The 19,610-nt window shown below is 34.8% G+C and overlaps 1 protein-coding gene across 1 annotated transcript in view; it reads left to right on the top strand.

The window, feature by feature from the left end:
- Positions 1-19,610, top strand: part of Pikfyve (phosphoinositide kinase, FYVE-type zinc finger containing) — an 80,767-nt gene that overhangs the window by 49,680 nt on the left and 11,477 nt on the right. The window contains exons 21-33 of the mRNA XM_042678998.1: positions 246-346; positions 1,680-1,751; positions 2,564-2,735; positions 5,028-5,206; positions 7,017-7,130; positions 7,823-7,931; positions 8,045-8,199; positions 9,198-9,288; positions 12,888-12,948; positions 13,806-13,943; positions 14,273-14,393; positions 16,881-16,976; positions 18,961-19,044. Coding sequence (XP_042534932.1) covers positions 246-346; positions 1,680-1,751; positions 2,564-2,735; positions 5,028-5,206; positions 7,017-7,130; positions 7,823-7,931; positions 8,045-8,199; positions 9,198-9,288; positions 12,888-12,948; positions 13,806-13,943; positions 14,273-14,393; positions 16,881-16,976; positions 18,961-19,044 — 1,493 coding nt within the window. The remainder of the gene's footprint in view (positions 1-245; positions 347-1,679; positions 1,752-2,563; positions 2,736-5,027; positions 5,207-7,016; positions 7,131-7,822; positions 7,932-8,044; positions 8,200-9,197; positions 9,289-12,887; positions 12,949-13,805; positions 13,944-14,272; positions 14,394-16,880; positions 16,977-18,960; positions 19,045-19,610) is intronic.

Below are 19,610 nucleotides of genomic sequence, written 5' to 3'. Positions count from 1 at the left end.
TTTCCTTCCTTTCTTTTTTTTCCTGTGCTGGTACTGGGGTTTGAACTTAAGGCCTCACTTGATTGGCTTTTATACTCAAGATTGGCAGCTCCACTTCTAGTTTCTTACAGTTTTAAATCTTCACCAGAATGCTTGTAGTTACGATAGGAAGCTTTATTACTACAGAGGAATGTATTCCATGTTAGAAGCATGTATGGTATGGGAGTGCGTATTCAGTTTCAGTTGCTTATATGTTCCTTCTTCAGGTGGATTGTCTGAATCCTGCTAACCACCAGAGGCTGTGTGTGCTCTTCAGCAGCTCATCTGCCCAATCCAGCAATGCTCCCAGTGCCTGTGTCAGTCCTTGGTAGGATCCTTTTTTCCAACTACATCATTGCACTTAGGAACAAAATTCCAATGGCTTCTAAAAAAAGAAAAAAAAAAAGGAATCAAAAAGACTTACAAATTGTGAAGTAAATATAAAGGTTGTCTTTGGTTAGAGGTGAATGAGAGTATGTTAGGTATAAGTAAAAAATAATGAGATATAGAAGAGAAGTTCTACTTATAAAAGTGAGACAATTGACAGAAGTTAGTTTTGAAAAACAAAAACAAAAATTTAGTTCATTATTTCTACAATTTACAACCAGTTTATGTTGATAACATGCAGGTTTTCCTTCAGGCATCATTTTTCAAAGATAGTCATTTTTGCTTCACTATTTTTGTGTTAGGGATTGAACTTGAGACTTAGCGCATGTTAGCCATGCACTCTACTACTGAGCGGTATTATGCCCCCCTCAACCTTAATAGGTTTTACTTTAAGACTTAGTTTCAGGTAAATTAATAGAAACAATATATTTTATAAAGTTACAATATTTCAAACAATAGCAAAAAAATTTCATGTAGTCTTATATAGCTTTATATTTCATAGTTTACCTTCAGTTGAAAAAGTAATATGGAGGGATTTAGGATGTAGCTCAGTTGTTTGTACTTAGTAAGTCTGAAGCTGTGGGTGTAATCATTAGCACCACACATACAAGCAAGCACTGTAGAAACTCACAGTACTTTTGTTGTACTATTGCCAAGAGAAAAATATTTACAGCGGTAAGATCAACAATTCTTCTAGAAGAGTAAAGCTCCAACAGGTATACTTCAGACTTGGGAATGTGGAAATTTATAAGAATTTTCTCCTCAGTACAATACATAAGATATGACTTTCAATATGGCCAAACTCTCTTATTTGTGGGCATTTATAAATTAGACATAAAGTTAAGAATTGGCTTTTAGTTAGAATAAGAACTGTTGTTCTTCATGCTTAATAAAGGTAGGGATTAGGTAGCAGGAAACAGAGCCCTCTTTTATGTTGACAGGGATTCAAGTTTTGTAAAGAAAACTTTTGCCTCTTCCTAATACGTGTAAGTTTTACTCAATCAGTCTTGTGGTTTATGCATTTTCATTAGTTTTATAAGATCCTAATGGACCAGGAAAGGTACATATAATGGGGCTAGTCTAAACTTGTTTGATAGGATGCAGTGAAACCTATTCTATGGTGGCAGTAAACACTACCTGATATAACACTTCATTGTTAAACCAATACTACCTGCTTTAATACTTCATTTAATAATCAGAATATGTAGACTCTTGAAGTATTTACTTTGTCATAATTCTTATGACGTATTTCTACAACTGATGTCTTATTTTAGGATTGTAACAATGGAATTTTATGGAAAGAATGATCTTACATTAGGAATATTTTTAGAACGATACTGTTTCAGGTAAGAGCTAAATTCCACCTTATGCTTTATTTGCCCATGTTTGTTGTGTTTGTGTGCTGGTAATAGAGCTTGAACTCAGGGCCTCTCTCTTGCTCAGCTTTTTTACTCTTGACTAATGCTTTATCACTTGAGCCATGCCTTCAGTTCCATCCATTACACTTTTTTGTGTGCTGGTCCTGGGGCTTGAACTCAGGCCCTGGGCAGTGTCCTTTGGCTGCTATTGCTCAAGGCTACCCCTATAGCATTTGAGCCACAGCTCCACTCTTGGTTTTTTTTTTTTTTTGGTGACTAATTGGAGGTAAGAGAGTAATTGTAGGTAAGAGTCTCATAGACTTTCCTGACTGAGCTGACTTTGAACCTTGGTCCTTAGATCTTAGCCTCCTCAGTAGCTAGGATTACAGACATGAGCTACTATTACCCATTTTTGAAGTCCAGAATTTTAAGCAGAATCATAGAAGAGTGAGTATCAAGTACTTTGTGTGCCTCACTTTCATACCAGATCATAGAAATTCATACAGACTCTATTTCATGTTCAGACTGGGATATCTTGTCATAGTAAGTTCCTGAATAATTGCCTATCTAATTACTCTAGTATACCTAAGATTTCTTCAGGATGTCTGTTTTTACAGTGATTCAAATGCAAAATAAGGAAAGTACTGGACCTCAGTTTAAGTTTTAGCACTGTTACATTCTTAGAAAAATATAGCTTGAGATGTTGAGGTGTCATGTAAGAATAAGGACATCAACTCAAAAAGAACAGAGAGATGCTGAGATACCTTGACAATGGTTCTGAGTTTCTCTGTTTGTCACAGGCCTTCTTATCAGTGCCCTAGCATGTTCTGTGATACCCCTATGGTGCATCACATTCGGCGTTTTGTCCATGGCCAAGGCTGCGTGCAGATAATCCTAAAGGAGTTGGATTCCCCAGTACCTGGATACCAGCATACAATTCTCACATATTCTTGGTGCAGAATCTGTAAACAGGTAAATATACTCTGTTACTGTAACTTTCATATGACATACCTTTATTTGTATAGTTCTGTTTTGGGGGTAGGGAATAAGTGGTCTATACCACTTTGCAATTTATTGTTATTGGGCCCTTTAAAAATTTTTCCTGTACTATATGTTCAATCTAATATTTGCCTTTTGAAGATTATATTTTAGGAATATATCAGTCATTAAGTGAAAATACTGAGGCCTTGTTCAGAAAATACATTGAGATTGTATCAATAATTCTGAATTATATTTATTCATTGAGCAGACATTTAGAAACACCTATGTGCCAGGTATTGTGCTTGGCCCTACAGATGAAAAGAGAATAATTAATGACTTCTGATTACTAGGGCAGCAGACACACTTATAAAGTAAGAAAAGTTACAACATATATGACCAAATAAAAATACTTAATGGTAGATTTCTTTACGCCACAGTAATGGAAAAAAATGGGCAAAGACAAAAGAATTTAATACAGATGTCCAACAAATACGCAGATGAATTGTACTAACTAGTAATCAAAGTAAAAATGCAACCCAGTATCAGTTAGGAAAATGTCTTCCTCTTTTTTCTTCTTTTTCTATTTTTAAAGATACCATATCACCTGGCTTCATGAAGTACAAATTGTGTGTGTGTGTGTGTGTGTGTGTGTGTGTGTGGTTGGCTTCATGAAGTACAAATTGTGTGTGTGTGTGTGTGTGTGTGTGTGTGTGTGTGTGGTTGGCTTCATGAAGTACAAATTGTGTGTGTGTGTGTGTGTGTGTGTGTGTGTGTGTGGTTGGCTTCATGAAGTACAAATTGTGTGTGTGTGTGTGTGAGCCAGGTGACTATGGCTCATGCCTATAATTCTAGTTATTTAGGAGGCTGAGATTGGAGGCTCATGGTCCAGAGCTAACCAGGGCAGGAAAGTCCATGAAATTCTCATCTCCAATTAATCACCAAAAAGCCTGAAATGAACTGTGGCTCAAGTGGTAGAGTGCTAACCTTGAGGAATAAAGCTCAGAGATAGTGCCTAGGCTCTGAGTTCAAGCCCTAGGTACACACACACACACACACACACACACACACACACACAATTTGTACTTCATGAAGCCAACCACACACACACACACACACACACACACACACACAATTTGTACTTCATGAAGCCAACCACACACACACACACACACACACACACACACACACACACACACACAATTTGTACTTCATGAAGCCAACCACACACACACACACACACACACACACAATTTGTACTTCATGAAGCCAACCACACACACACACACACACACACACAATTTGTACTTCATGAAGCCAACCACACACACACACACAATTTGTACTTCATGAAGCCAACCAGAACAAATAGTTTATGAGACCCTATTTCAACCAGTTCTTGGATTCATGAGAGGGATGTGATCAAAGTTCTAGGTCCCACTGAACAAAACACTCTCAAGACCCCTCCCAACAAGAAAAGCTGGATATGGTGGCATGAACCTATCATCCCAGCCACTGCAAGAAGTGTAAATAGGAGAATCATGGACCAGGCAAAAAGCAAGACCCTATCTTTAACCAAGCAAAAAGGGTCACGGCTCATATGGTAGAGTGCTTGCCTGAAAAACACAAATCCCTGAGTTCAAACCCCAGTGATGACAGGAAAAGAAAATAAGTTATATTTCAAAGATTTGTAATTAATTCCTAGGATTAGTAAGAAAGTAGGGAGGTTGCTGTTCTCATGTATTGTTGTTGTTTGTGTCAGTACAGTTTTTGAGAAGTGAATATGGTAAAAGTATCCAAGGCCATTAACCCAATGCCTTTTGATGAACTGATTTCTACCTTTACTAATTTATTCTAAGGAAATAATTTTGGCTATTTCTAAGTACTTGTAGGCAAGGATGTTTATGGAGGATAGTTCAAATAGAAAATCTTGTGTCTGGCACATTAGATGCATGCACCCTATAGGAGAGGATACTCTGAGGCCATTTAAAAAATTGTAAAAAGAATGTTCACGTGGGAAAAGATGATACATTGCTAAGTAGATAAAGAACTTATGAAGTTAATTACAAAAAAGTGTTTTTAAACAAATATACTGGCTTTTATCTATGTATTTACACATAGAAAGAGTGCAAACATATAGTCATTGCTCTCTTTCTTCAATGACCTTCAAAGAGTTTGTTTTTTTTCCTCTGATTTTCTTCAGCCAGAATATTTTGTTTGTATTAGAAAATGCACTTAAGAAGAGATTTTCTTATAGTATATCAATCATTTTTTCCTGAACTCCAGGTGACACCAGTTTTTGCTCTATCCAATGAATCCTGGTCTATGTCATTTGCAAAGTACCTGGAACTTAGGTTTTATGGGCACCAGTACACACGGAGAGCCAATGCTGAGCCCTGTGGTCACTCTATCCACCATGATTATCACCAGTATTTCTCTTACAACCAAATGGTGGCATCATTCAGGTAAGAAGACAAAGGGTTGTTATATATTATACATTCTTTGAAGGCTTTTTAACAGTTCCTTATTACTAGATTGAATCTGTGAGTGAATCTGTGTCATTCCCCACCTTCACCCTCGCAAATATGCAGGGCCAGACCAGACTCTGCTAATAGCTTTAGTATTAATTACTCCTTCCCTAAGAAACAAGAAACGATCATTATCCTTACTTACAAACTTTATAGATGTCGTACATGAGGATAATGATACTGTATTTCATTTACTTATCAAGGTAGTAAGATAGATTCATGATTTGAACCATGGTCAGTTTTCTACTACTGGTCTTACTCTTAATGATTGTTTTGACATCTGAAAGTGTCACAGTTTTGGATAAGGTACTAATTAGCATAAAGGTAATAAATTACTCTGGTAAAGATAGAATTCTATGTTCAAAGGATAGCCACTATTATGGTGCTAAATAATTTGTGAATGCTTTCTGTCTCTGCCTTGAGAACAGATTGAGACTCTGACACTTCACCACTCCCAGCGTGCCTTTCCCATCACTGTCTTTCCCTATGATGATTGTAGTAGTCTCAGCCTGCCTTCTTGTTGTCTTACCCCTACTGTAGCTGATGCTCATTGCAACAATCAGATGATCTTGTTAAAGGAAATCAGGCTTAGTTTACTCCTCCAAAGGATATATGTTTTGCCCTGAGTGAAAACCAAAATCCTTTTACTGGCAAGTAAGCTCCTGTATGCTCTGGCTGCCCAAGGCCTCTCTGTTCTTAGCTCTTACTACTGTTTCCTTGTTCATTCTGGTGTAGCATCCCTGGCTTTCTGGCTGGGCCTCAGCTACGTCATAGGTTCTGCCTGTGAGCCTTGGGCCTGATCTTTCTTTCATGAGATACATTTTCCCCAGATATTTGCCTGCTGTGTTCCTACTTCCTGTGAGTGTTGGTTCAGATTTTACCTGCCCTAACAACCTTCTTATGCTCTTCTTTCTTTCTTTATTCTCCCATAACACTCTTACATGTCTTAAATATTATATATTTTATTACCAAACTTTGTCACTTCTGAATTATGTGAGCTGGAATTTTTGGAAGTTTCTGGCCATAATACACTCTCAGGAAACATTTGCTAATTAGAGCTTATTACTTTTTTTACATTAGAACTTTAAACAATAAAACTTCGTTGGATCAGATCATTTACTAGTTCATACCTCAGGTGAAAAGGACATGAAGACTCATGATCTGGGGAGGTAGTGAACACTTAAGACTAAGCTCATTATAAAGAGGCATCCCTTTCCTCATACATAGAGAAGGTTTATAGTAAAGTCATTTTTGTTTTCCCAACAGGTGAGAATAGCCTCAAAAGGGTAAATGATGGTATCACATTATAGCTATAAAGCAGCAGAAAAGTTTTCCACAATTGGGAATTTTTTTAACTTGTCCTGGCCCTTGAACTCTGGGCCTGGGTGCTGTCCCTGAGCTCCTTTTGTGCAAGGGTAGCACTCTACCACTTGAGCCACAGCATCACTTCTGGCTTTTTCTGTGATTAATTGGAGATAAGAGTCTCACAAACTTTCCTGGCTTCACACTGTGATCCTCAGATCTCAGCCTCCTAAGTAACTAGTATTATAAGCGTGAGCCATCAGCAGCTGGCTTGGGGGAGATTTTTATAATGATTAATAGTTATCTTCTATATCTTTGTTTTAAAATGTCATTTTATAGGTTTATTTTCTCTAATGCTACATTAGGATCTAATTGACCACCTGAATATGACTCAAGGTATTGAAATATTTATTATTTTTCTGTTATTTGTATTTTCAACTCACAGTTATTCTCCCATCCGGCTTCTTGAAGTATGTGTTCCACTCCCCAAAATATTCATTAAACGTCAGGCTCCATTAAAAGTGTCCCTTCTTCAGGATCTCAAGGACTTCTTTCAGAAGTAAGTTTCAGTTTCTTCAACCATCCAGTTTTGTTTAGTAATGTCTACAATTTATAGCTGTTTTTTTTTTTTGGTGAGAGGTTTTTTTTTTTATTGTGAAAATACTGTACCAGAGGGGTTACAATTACATGAGTAAGATAATGAGTACATTTCTTATCAAGCATTGTAGCCTCCTCCTTTGTTTCCCCTTCCCATCCTTTCCCATCCTCCCCCTGCCCCCCCATCCAATCCTTCCCCCCAATCCTCTTCCTTCCCACCCAATCATCCCCTCCCCCCCCCCCATCATGCCCTCCCACGGCACCAGAGTTATAAAGTTTGTTTTCAAGATAACGACTTGTACATCTCATTGTTGCAATGGGTCTCCCTGCTGGTTTAAATGATCAAATTTAACATTCTTTGAAAATGTAAATAGCTTTATTTTTCTAATGGTACATTATATGCTGGCTGTGAAAAGAGAAAAAATGTAAATAATACAGGAATGTATTGAAAAATAAATTCTCAGTCATACAGAAAATTATAATCTTGAAGTATATCCTTTTAGGTCTTTTTTTTCTCAACAAAATTATATGTGATTTTTTTTAAATTAGAACTTTCAGTTTTTATTTGTATATAACATTTTCCCCTGATGTATGTGAGACAAAGTTTTTTTTGCCTCCTTTAAAGTTAATAATGTTCTTTCCTTTCATTTTAAGAGTTGCACAGGTATATCTAGCTGTTGATGAAAGACTTGCATCTTTGAAAACTGATACGTTTAGCAAAACAAGAGAGGAAAAAATGGAAGATATCTTTGCACAAAAAGAGGTAACTCATTGCTTTGATAAAAAAATCCAATTGATTTAATTTATTAGAAATGTCTTTAACTGTGTGTCTGTATAGGACCTCTGTGTACCAAATTTGTATCTGTTACCTTCTAGATGGAAGAAGGTGAGTTCAAGAACTGGATTGAGAAGATGCAAGCAAGGCTTATGTCTTCCTCTGTAGATACCCCTCAGCAACTGCAATCCATCTTTGAGTCTCTCATTGCCAAGAAACAAAGCCTCTGTGAAGTGTTACAAGCTTGGAATAACAGGTACTACTTTACAATCTTTTGTCAACATCCGACATGATATTTTAAAATTTAAAGTTTTGATTATAGTTACATTTATTCTCGAGTTTTTTTGGGGGGGGGGTTCTTACCCCCTTTTTCTTCATTCTTTAAAAGCCAATCTGTTAATCATACATTTATGTGTTTTTGTTGTTGTTAGTCGTGGGGCTTGAACTCTGGGCCTGGGCGCTGTCTCTCAGTTCTTTAACTCAAGGATAGCACTCTACCACTTGAGCCATAGCACCACTTCCAGTTTTCTGGTGATTTTGGAGATAAGAGTTTCATGGACTTTCTTGCTTGGGCTGGCTTTGAACTGCGATCCTCAGATCTCAGTCTCCTGAGTAGCTAGGATCACAGGTGTGAGCCACTGGTGCCTTGCTTTAATTGTCCATTTATGAAGATACAAAAACCAAAGTTGGAAATAGCTTACTTGACACATTTGAATCATTAGCGTTAGTATGCTATTAATAATAATTGGCTTTAGGTTAGAAAGTTCAAATATATTGTTATAGAGACACACATACAAACATACTTCTCTTTTTTCTTTTTTTTTTTTTTTCTGTCCTGGGCCTTGAATTCTGGGCCTGGGTGCTGTCCTTAAGCTCCTTTTGCTCAAGGCTAGCACTCTACTGCTTGAGCTACAACACTACTTCTGGCTTTTTCTGTGATTAATTGGAGATAAGAGTCTTACAGACTTTCCTGGTCAGGTTGGCTTTGAACCATGATCTTCAGATCTCAGGCTCCTAAGTAGCTAGGATTAGAGGTGTAAGCCACCAGCTCTCAGCTTAGAAATTTTTTAAAAATATTTTTCCTTATAGTAATTTGCTATTCTTTTACAAATACAGTATAGTTATATTAGCAAGTACTTTTGATTATTTGATATGACAGAACTTAGTTCAGGTTAAACAACTTTAAAATATAATTCAAATATAATTCAGAATATTAGAACTAAAACTGTATTTTTCTTTTACCTTTGGTTATAGGTTGCAGGACCTTTTCCAACAGGAAAAAGGCAGAAAGCGGCCTTCAGTTCCTCCAAGTCCTGGAAGACTGAGACAAGGGGAAGAAAGCAAGGTAATATGTAGTTTTTTGTGTGGTCCTTCATCAACAAAAATACAATTAGTTCTATTTACTACTGTTAAGAAGTGGTCATTGAATATGTTTTAATATTAAGTATGGGTTTTCATCTTAAAGTACGTTTCAAGTTATATGTGCCTGGATTTCTTTAACAAAATGTATTACAAATAATTTTTTAAAAAATATTTGTAAATTATCTACTAACATTACTAAGGTAATGTTAATAATGACAGCAAGATATACAAAGAAAAATATGTATATGCTCAGAGTAGTAGGGTTTTTATTTTTCTTACTCCAATTTTGTGTGTTCTTTCTCTGTGCCTAAACGAAAAGCTCTTAATGTTTCTGAACTGAGCACATTCTACTCATTAACCTAATTGACATTTTCTAACTATTAGTTTTCTCTTGCTTAGCATTCAAAAATATTTAAATTTTTCGTACTTTTTATGGTTGAGTACTATCTTCAGAATCTCACAAATTTCAGATCAACAGTTATAGCTAGGCCATTTGTCTTTTTTGAGGCTCTTCTTCCAAACTCATTCAGATTGTTGGCAGAATTCATTTCCTAATAGTGATAAGGCGGAGCTGTTCTATTGATGGTTATTGACTAGAGATCATTCTTAAAGTCTTGGGCACTGCCAGCATTCTTTTTTTAAAACCTCAACAACAATTGCCCCTTTTTGCATCAGATAAATTACTTTCTCCATCTCTGAGTTATATACTCAGATTTAAGAGCTTATGATTATGTTAGACCTATATATACTTCTATTTTAACTATATTTGTGAGATTCCTTCATATCAACCAGTACCTAAATTGGTACTTGATGGAGGGAGGTGTGTGTGTACCAGAGGCTGGCAATGTTGACTTCTGTTCTGGTGGAACTCTGACTGGATATTTGTAATGTCATTAAAGTCTTTTCTGGACTTAAGATGTCTTTTATAGTGTTTCATTGAATTACTTGGTAACATCATAGAAACTTTGTGAGGAATTTACATAGATTATCTTTATTGAACAAGAACTTAATCATTTTGGGTATTTTTCTATAAAAATTATGTTAGTGTTTTATTTCCTTCTGCAGAGACTTTGCTTTATCCCTTAGATAACTGTGTAGGAATCACCATTTCCCTAAAGTTTAGAAGAGGGTAAGAATAAGGTTATTGAAGATCATCTGTATGTTAGTATTAGTCAACCAGTCCAGGGCTGTTAATGATTATCACAGACTCTTCATGGCCTTTTTCTTTCCCTCTGAAGATACTGAATGATAGCTAATAGTGGAAATTCTTTAGATTATAATAAGTAGACAGAATTAAAAGTATTAAGATCACTCAGTAGTTAGTCATCTTTTTTGTTTTTGTTTTTTTTAAATATATTTTTTATTGTAAAGATACTGTACAGAGGGGTTGCAGTTACATGAGTAAGGTAATGAGTACATTACCTATGGAGTATTGTTACCCCCTCCTTTGTTTTTCCCCTACCATCCCTTCTTCCCCATCTCCCCAACTCCTCCCTCCCCCCCAAAGTTGTAAAGTTCATTTTAACATAGTGTCTTATATATCTCATTGTTATAATGGGTCAACCTGTATCCTTATTTTAGCATTTTTTTATTTCCCTCCCCTCCCCAAATTATAAAAATATATAAAAATTACAAGATGTAGGGTACCGGAATCAAATATAGTGAAAACAGGGGTTATACCATGGGGGAAGAACATATAAAAGAAACAAAAAAATCACATAGTACATTGTAAGTACATTGAAAACAACAGCAACAAAGATAAAAAACCTCTTGTGTCCCTATCTTGGGGTTTATTTCACTTAGCATCGTCTTATATGGTCATATGTACATAGCTTTTGACCTTTTCTGCTTGTCCCAGACATATACTAGTTATTGCAAATAAGGGAAACCATGGGACCTATGTTTCTTTGGGCCTGGCTTACTTCTTAGTCATCTTTTTGAAAGATTGAAAATTGATTTAAAATTCTGTTGCACTGGCTTTATATTTATTCATATCACAGTTTCTGCACTTGTGGATTGGGTGTCCTTCCATGCTCCCTCCCTTCTTCCCCCTTCGCCCCCGCTCTCTTTTCATCATCCCTTGTGTCTTTCCTTCTCTTTCTGCTTCATTCCTCAGGGTCTGGGTTTGTAGCCAAGTATGGTCTCACACTGTGAGACCTCTTTAGCCTCTCAAATAGTAGGATTATAAGCCACCATACCTGGCTGGAGTGGACATTTTTCTAGGTTATAAGGCATTCAGTTGTGAAAAAAAAATCACAGCTCTTATAGTAATGATCCATTGTCTACTGAGAAAGAAGCTGATAGGAATCAGGGATCCCATGGTAATGATTATTACCAGGTATAAAAAGTCTATGAAGTGCTATGTTGAAAAAACTTTGCAGTTTAGGTGAGGAGGGTATGGGAGGGGGAAATGTAGTTGAGGAGGTGGGAGGGAAGGGATGGTAGGGGAAAAACAAAGGAGGAGGCAACAATGCTTGATAAGAAATGTACTCATTACTTTGCTCATGTGACTGTAACCCCTCTGTACAGTATTTTCACAATAAAGAACTTATTAAAAAAAGTCGGGTCTGGGAAGGTGGCTCAGTGGTAGAGCGCTTGCCTTGCATGCATGAGACCCTGGGTTCGATTCCTCAGCACCAGATAAGCAGAAAAAGCCAGAAGTGGCGCTGTGGCTCAAGTGGTAGAGTGCTCGCCTTGAGCTGAAGAGCTCAAGAGTTCAAGCCCCATGACTGACAAAAAAAAAAAAAAAATTAAAAAAATAAGTCTATGAAGAACAACACAAAGGAGAGAGTAAGTTTTGCTAAGGGAGTAGATGCTGGTTTTGAGTTAACAAACTAAGACTATCATGTTGCATATTGTAAGAAGCTAGGTACCCAGAGAGTTCTCTCTGATTTGATTAATTAGTAATATAAAAATGACTTTTAATTAAATTGTATGTGTGGCTGATAGTTATTGTAGAAATATGTTATCTGTATATAATAGGAATAGAGATGGTCCAGGAGATAATAAAAAGAATTCTAGGCTTAATGGACAATCCTTATATTTTTAATAGTTTCAATGCCAAGAAGTAAACTACTGTTTAGAACAATTTTCACAAAGTGTGATTCTTCGGGCTTCAAATACAGTTCTACAAGTTTACTCTTTATTAACTGTGTGTCTGTATGAAGTCAGCATTTTAACTTCAACATACTAAATACAGAAGTCAGATAGGGATCTAGCATTTTCTAGTTAAATAGACAAAGAAGATATTTATAAAATGCTAAAGCAATGATATTCTGTCACTAATTTTTTTATTTTTGAAAAATAGGTATATTTTATTTAATCAGTATTATACTCATGTTTATATATAATGAATTTATTTTTAAATGAGTTACTACATTGAAAAGTTCTAGGTTTAATTTCTGAGAAACTAAAAGCTATTGGAGACTTTCTAACTTTTGAGTATTTGTAGACTTTCTAACTTTTGAGTATTAACAGGTCCTGAGAGTAAAAAAAAAAACAAACCTTAAGATTCACTGGCTTAGACAAAACAAAAATGTGATTTTAATATTTCTTTAAAGCAGAATATGTATTTCTCTATAGATAAGTGCAATGGACACATCTCCACGGAATATTTCTCCAGGACTTCAAAATGGAGAAAAAGGTTGGACATTGAATCTTAGTGTCAACTTGCTATTGTATTTAAAGAAATTTTTTAATATATCAAGTGTTTATCAATTTTCCTAGTATATAAAAAGCATATTTTGAGCATTTTCTTCATGGTGCAGTTGTTCCTAGACATAGACATCATTTTTTTTTGTAGTTCTTATCAGCCTATCCTATAGCTTATTGTAAGAAGATACATTAGGATATAGAAACATGTAAAATATGGATAGATGTACTGTTAAGGAAAAAAAGACAGAGAAAAGAAAATGGAAATTTTATTTTTGTTTTGCTTATTTCTAAATCATTCTAAGATGTACTGTTAAACATCTTAGAACACATAATTTCTATTTGTAATGTCATTAAAGTCTTTTCTGGACTTAAGATGTCTTTTATAGTGTTTCATTGAATTACTTGGTAACATCATAGAAACTTTGTGAGGAATTCACATAGATTACCTTTATAGAACAAGAACTTAATCATTTTGGGTATTTTTTTATAAAAATTATAAGTTAGTGTTTATTCCTTTCTGCAGAATCAGCATACAATTTTTCCCAGTGTTGTAATTTTAGTTACTATTAAATTGAATGATAGTTAGATAGACTTTGTGGTATAGTAGAAAGAAAATATTAGATAGAATCAGAATTGGTTGATATGTCTAGATTTGATTGTGTTTTAGTCATACAACCTTTCTGGATTTTTATGTGTTTTTCTATGACTTGACCAACACAACCTAAATAATTTTTAAAATAAATTTCTATATTTTAGGAAATAGAAATGTGTTTTAACATTAAAAATATTGGTAACAGCTAAGACTTAATGTTTTTAAAATAACTCTTTAAATTGTGTTTTCTATAGAGGATCGCTTCTTGACTACCCTATCCAGTCAGAGTTCCACCAGTTCTACCCATCTCCATTTGCCTTCTCCACCAGAAGTCCTGGCTGAGCAGTCTGTAGGAGGACCTTCTGAACTTGACACAGCCAGTGGTTCTGAAGGTACAGCAGTTTAGATCATACCATACCTCATTCCCTCATGGATGCTACCTGATTGAATCATTGCTTGTAGGACCTTCTCTGTTTCAGAGAAGGTAAAAGTGTAAGGGCAAAGACCTGCTCCTTGGAATCAATGCAGTGTGTGTTTCACTATCACTTTCTGTTTTATCCACTAAGAATCTTTTTTTTTTTTCCTGTCAGAAATTTAAGATGTAATTGTTAATGGGATGTGTGTATATCAGCCCCAAAGGAAAAGAAGTACTAAAATTGGCACTTTTACTTTTTATTCTTCCTGAAATGTCAGTATATAAATAGAGTATTCTTTACTTTAGATGTGTTTGATGGACATTTGTTGGGATCCACAGACAGCCAAGTAAAGGAAAAGTCCACCATGAAAGCCATCTTTGCAAATTTGCTTCCAGGAAATAGCTATAATCCTATTCCATTTCCTTTGTAAGTATTATTAAAAAAAAGTAATGGCTAATTGGATGTTTATGTTTTCTTTAAAAAAAACAGATTAAACTTTACTTTTCCTCTTTTATATTTAAAAGTCTTTGAATGAAATAAATCTTATTTCTATTTCCATTAGTAATGGACTTCTCAGGGAAAAGTGAGAATTAGTCTAATGCATTCTAAAATATAAATATTTCCACTTTTTTAAAAATTGTGACAATACTGTACAAAGGGGCTACAATTACATGGGCAAGGTAATGAGTACATTTCTCATGAAGCATTGTTGTCTCCTCCTTTGTTTCCCCTTCCCATTCCTTTCTACCCCCCCACCCCCGCCAAAGTTGTAAAGTTCATTTTTTGACATAACAACTTGTACATCTCATTGTTGCAATGGGTCCACCTGTATCCCTATTTAAACGATTTGTTTTTTCCCTTCCCCTCCACAAATTATCAAAATCAAATACAGTGAAAGCAGGGGTTATACCGTGGGGGAGGGACATACAAAGCAACAAAGAAATCATCTTATAAATATGTTAGAAACAATTGCAAGGAAAGAAAAACATTTGAATACTTATCTTGGGGTTCATTTCACCTAACATCAACTTATTGACCTTTTCTGCTTGTCTCAGACATATAGTAGTTACTACAAATAAGGGAAGCCATGGGACCTATGTTTCTTTGGGCCTGGCTTACTTCACTTAATATAATTTTTTTCAAGTCTTTCCATTTCTTAACAAATGGGGCAATGTCATTCTTTCTGATGGAGGCATAGAATTCCATTGTGTATATATACCACATTTTGTTTTTTTTTTCCATTCATAAAACTTTTATTCCACTTACGTGAACTTAATACATGTGTTTTTAACAATTATGCTTGGATTGTTCATGAAAATTTCCTAAAACATTAAACAAAGCTAGCCATCATCTCAAGTTATTTTCCTGTTAACTATTTTCACAGCCACCTGCATGTTAGGCAAGTATCAAAAAAGAAAAAAAAAATCACAAAAGCAAAAAAAAAAAAAATCTAAAAAAAAGTTAAAATACATGGGGGTTTTTTGTTTACTGCTGTGCTTGATATACATGAATAATGAATACCAAGCAGTTCATTTTTACTACATCTTTACTTTTACATTTGTTCTTATATACCACATTTTCTTGATCCATTCATCTACTGAGGGGCATCTGGGTTGGTTCCATATCTTAGCTATGGTAAATAATGCTGCAATAAACATAGTTGTGCTGGTAGCTTTAGTATGGTCTTGTTTGTGATCATTTGGGTAAATGCCCAAAAGTGGGATTGCTGGGTCATAGGGGAGCTCTATGTGGAATCTTACATTTTCTTATAACTAAAAAAACCTCTAGATTTATTACTTACATATTTTGCTATATTTTCCTCTATAAATATGTATTTATTGATTTCTAAATTTAATATAAGAGATGTCATTTGACACATAATTTACTGACATGTAATCATTATTATATATGAATAGAAGAAAGCATTAAATAATGTTGCATAGTGTGTGTATATATATATATATATGTATATTTGTGAATTCGTATATATGATGTACTGCTACATATGTTGATCTTATAGTCTTAAAAATGTATTGCTAGTTATAAGGGGATAATTCAAGTACATAATCTACTGGAATTGTGTTTCTGTTCTAGCAGTAATGATGAGTTATAATAACCTACATAGGTTTTTAAATGAACATTTTTTTGTGTTGGGCTCACTGGGAATGAGAAGGAATGTAGGAGTAGAAATCAGGGGAACAAAATTTGATTTAAAATGGAGTCACCATTGAGTTCTATGTTATAACAGTAGAGCAACTTTGTTATGTCTAATAGTAGGTTTTCTTCACAATTCCTAAAATACTTTCCTTTTCAAATTTTATAATAGAAAAAATATTGTACATTTAGAGTTTTTTTATTTAGAGTTATTTTTGAGACTCATATGGCTAAAGTCTTGACAATAAAGAAAGCTTTGTTGGGAGTGACTAGGCCAGAACCTGATTTGAAACCTACTTCTGGTATTTTCCAACTGCCTTCAGAAGTTTTTCTTGCTATCTTCTCAGTATCTTCATATATTTTGGCTTACTTGTTGTTTTGGTGTGCCATTGCTGGGGCTTGATCTCTGAGTGTCTTGCTCTCATTTGGCCTTTTCACTCACTGCTGGTAGTCTGCCACATAAGCCACACCTCTAGTTCCAGCTTTTTGCTAATTAATTGAAAATAAGGGTCTCTTGGGTTTGTCTGTTCAGGCTGGCTTTGAACTGCAATTCTCAGATCTCAGCCTCCTTAGTGACTTGGATTATAAGCATGAATCACTAAGCGTATTCTTATTGTCTATTATTTAGTTAATATCACTGTCCTGAGATTTACTGGTAATTAATTTTAATTAATTTACTGGTGTTAATGCATTTATATTTGGTTTTCTTCTGATGTTATTTTTAGTTATTTAATTGATTTTTTAAAAAAATTTGAACAGTGATCCAGATAAACACTATTTAATGTATGAACATGAACGGGTACCCATCGCAGTCTGTGAGAAAGAACCCAGCTCCATCATTGCATTTGCTCTCAGGTATTAGTCATGAGACTTATTGTCATATGGTTATATCTATGTATTTTATGTTGGGGATCTTTCACATAAAGGATGATGATTAAATATAAGCAAAACTTTATTCTTTAGGCATGATAGTCTTATTCTCTTCAAACCTCAAAATTTCTACCCAAATAATGATGTATAGCTAGCATGACTTTTAAGCAAGTTTCTTATAACTAAGTTGATTAGACAGATTGTTTACTAATCCTTATCTCTAACCATTCTCTCTGTTTTAATTATGTATATATCTTATATCCCTTACTTTGTTACTTGGAATATGCCTACCTTATGTCATCTAAGAATGATTTTTTTCCTGCATTCTATAGATACTAAGCCAAAGTTTCCTATTTAGGAAACATTTCTGTGCCTTATTCTGTAGACTTGTTTGACTTTTAATTTACATAATTTATCATGTATTTCAAAGAAGTATCAAATTTTAGAAATGTTTATATAATATGTTAAAAACCCCAGCTTCGGGCTGGGAAGGTGGCTCAGTGGTAGAGCGCTTGCCTTGCATGCCTGAGACCCTGGGTTCGATTCCTCAGCACCACATAAGCAAAAACGAAAAAAGCCGGAAGTGGCGCTGTGGCTCAACTAGTAGAGTGCTAGCCTTGAGCTGAAGAGCTGAGGGATAGCGCCCAGGCCCAGAGTTCAGGCCCCACAACCGGACTCAAAAAAAAAAACAAAAAACCAAAAAAACCCAGCTTCTTAGACATAGAAGTTATCTTAGAGTTGGTTGAACTTAGTTTAAGTAGAGTCAAAAGTATTGAGTTAAGTTTTTTCCTAAGATGAGGGATTAAAATGAACATTTTTCTTTTCAGATGTTGGCCAAAATATATCTATCCAACAAACATTAGAATGTGGTATTGAACTTACAGGGATAAACAAATTGTATACAGCTTCCTTTAGGGATTTACAATTTACTGTTTGGATAATAGAAATTATTTTCCTTTATTAGAGTCCACAAGCTATTATTTTATTCTTGCATTTTTATCTTTTATGAAGCCAATATTAGCTTCTTACCATGTAACTCATTAATAGATGAAAAGTATCAAATGAAAACTTTTTTTTTTTTTTTTTTACTGTTGGGAAGCAAGTATCTAGTTAGGTCATTTCCCTTAAGTGTCTTAGAAAAATAATGCACTGTACCATTTGTCTCTTGTTCTATGAAATTTGTTTTATCTATCTATCATGACCTTAAGGCTGCTCTCTAAAAGGCTTTATGGGGGGGAGCGGTCATAGAATATGAAAAGCTTTTTTTGGGGGGAGGGGGGCGGGTCCGGTCGTGGGGCCTGAACTCTGGGCCTGGGCGCTGTCCCTCAGCTCTTCAGCTCAAGGCTAGCACTCTACCACTTGAGCCACAGTGCCACTTCCGGCTTTTTTTTTTTTTTTGCTTATGTGGTGCTGAGGAATAGAACCCAAGCGTTCTATCACTGAGCCACCTTCCCAGCCCCTGAAAAAGCTTTTTCTTAAAATTTAGTATTGTTAAGTAGAAAAGCGCTCTTAAGTTCCTTACTCTCTATTGTGGTAAAGGTAAATTTTCATGTTTCATATTTTTAACTTGCCAGAAGCCTGAAGTTATTCACTCTATTAGTAACGAGATTTTTTTTTTTTTTTTGTTCTTTCTCTGGTTCTGAGGGTCTAACTCGGGCCTTGAACATGCTAGATGAGCATTCTATTAGGTGGTTACATCCTTAGGGCTTGTAACTTGGCATTTTTGATCATTGTTAAGGTTATTGATCCTCCTTTATCAAAAGTCTTTTTTTTATTTGATTCTCTGTGAAGATACTGGCTTTCTTCATAGAACTTCTACTTGATCACTTTTGTTAGGTAACCTAGATGTATTTGTTTAAGGATGTATTTGTTTAATGTTTCTGTAGTATTAAACTTATTCTAAAGCTTGTAATATATTTTTAATGAAGAGGCTAACATTTAACCTTTTTCAATCTATTTCTACCCAAAGTTGTAAAGAATACCGAAATGCCTTAGAAGAATTGTCTAAAGCAACTCTGTGGAACAATGCTGAAGAAGGGCTTCCAACAAATAGGTGATTCGTAATTGACTAAAGTCTATTTTAATTTAGCTGTCTCATCATTTTTATAGCTTTTTGCTTTTGTTATAACATATGATCGGTTTGATCCAGATAATGGCATTTATTTTAACTAGTAATCAAGACAATAAAATTTAAGTATGACTAGTCTTTATAGTCTCTTGCTTTTCTGCCAATTGACGTACATATTACAAGTTTAAACTTATATCACTTTTGAAAAGAAAGTAAGTTATTTTTATTTAAAATTAGAAAATTAATGCAATTAATTTACTGCTGCATGGCTTTATAGTTTTAGGTGTCTGAATTTTCTATAGTAACTAAAAATCCTGATACTTTAAAAGCGTTCAAAAGAGTTATTTTAGATATTTAGTATTTTAGAATGAAGTGGTTAAAGGCTCATTACTAAAGTAGATTTTTCCAACTGTACTAAATTGACAAAATAAAAGTTAATATGGATAATTTGGAGAAAATAAAAATTGATACTTTTATAATTGACTTGTGGGTACTTACATAATTCTAATGGCAGTGGGGGAATATTACAAAGATGCTTTTGTACATCTTGC

Source organism: Dipodomys spectabilis, unplaced genomic scaffold, assembly GCF_019054845.1.
Source record: "Dipodomys spectabilis isolate Male_0828 unplaced genomic scaffold, ASM1905484v1 ptg000051l, whole genome shotgun sequence".
Classification (NCBI taxonomy): domain Eukaryota; kingdom Metazoa; phylum Chordata; class Mammalia; order Rodentia; family Heteromyidae; genus Dipodomys; species Dipodomys spectabilis.
The sequence above is the reverse complement of the archived record's forward strand: the minus strand, read 5'-3'. Positions and strand labels throughout refer to the sequence as shown.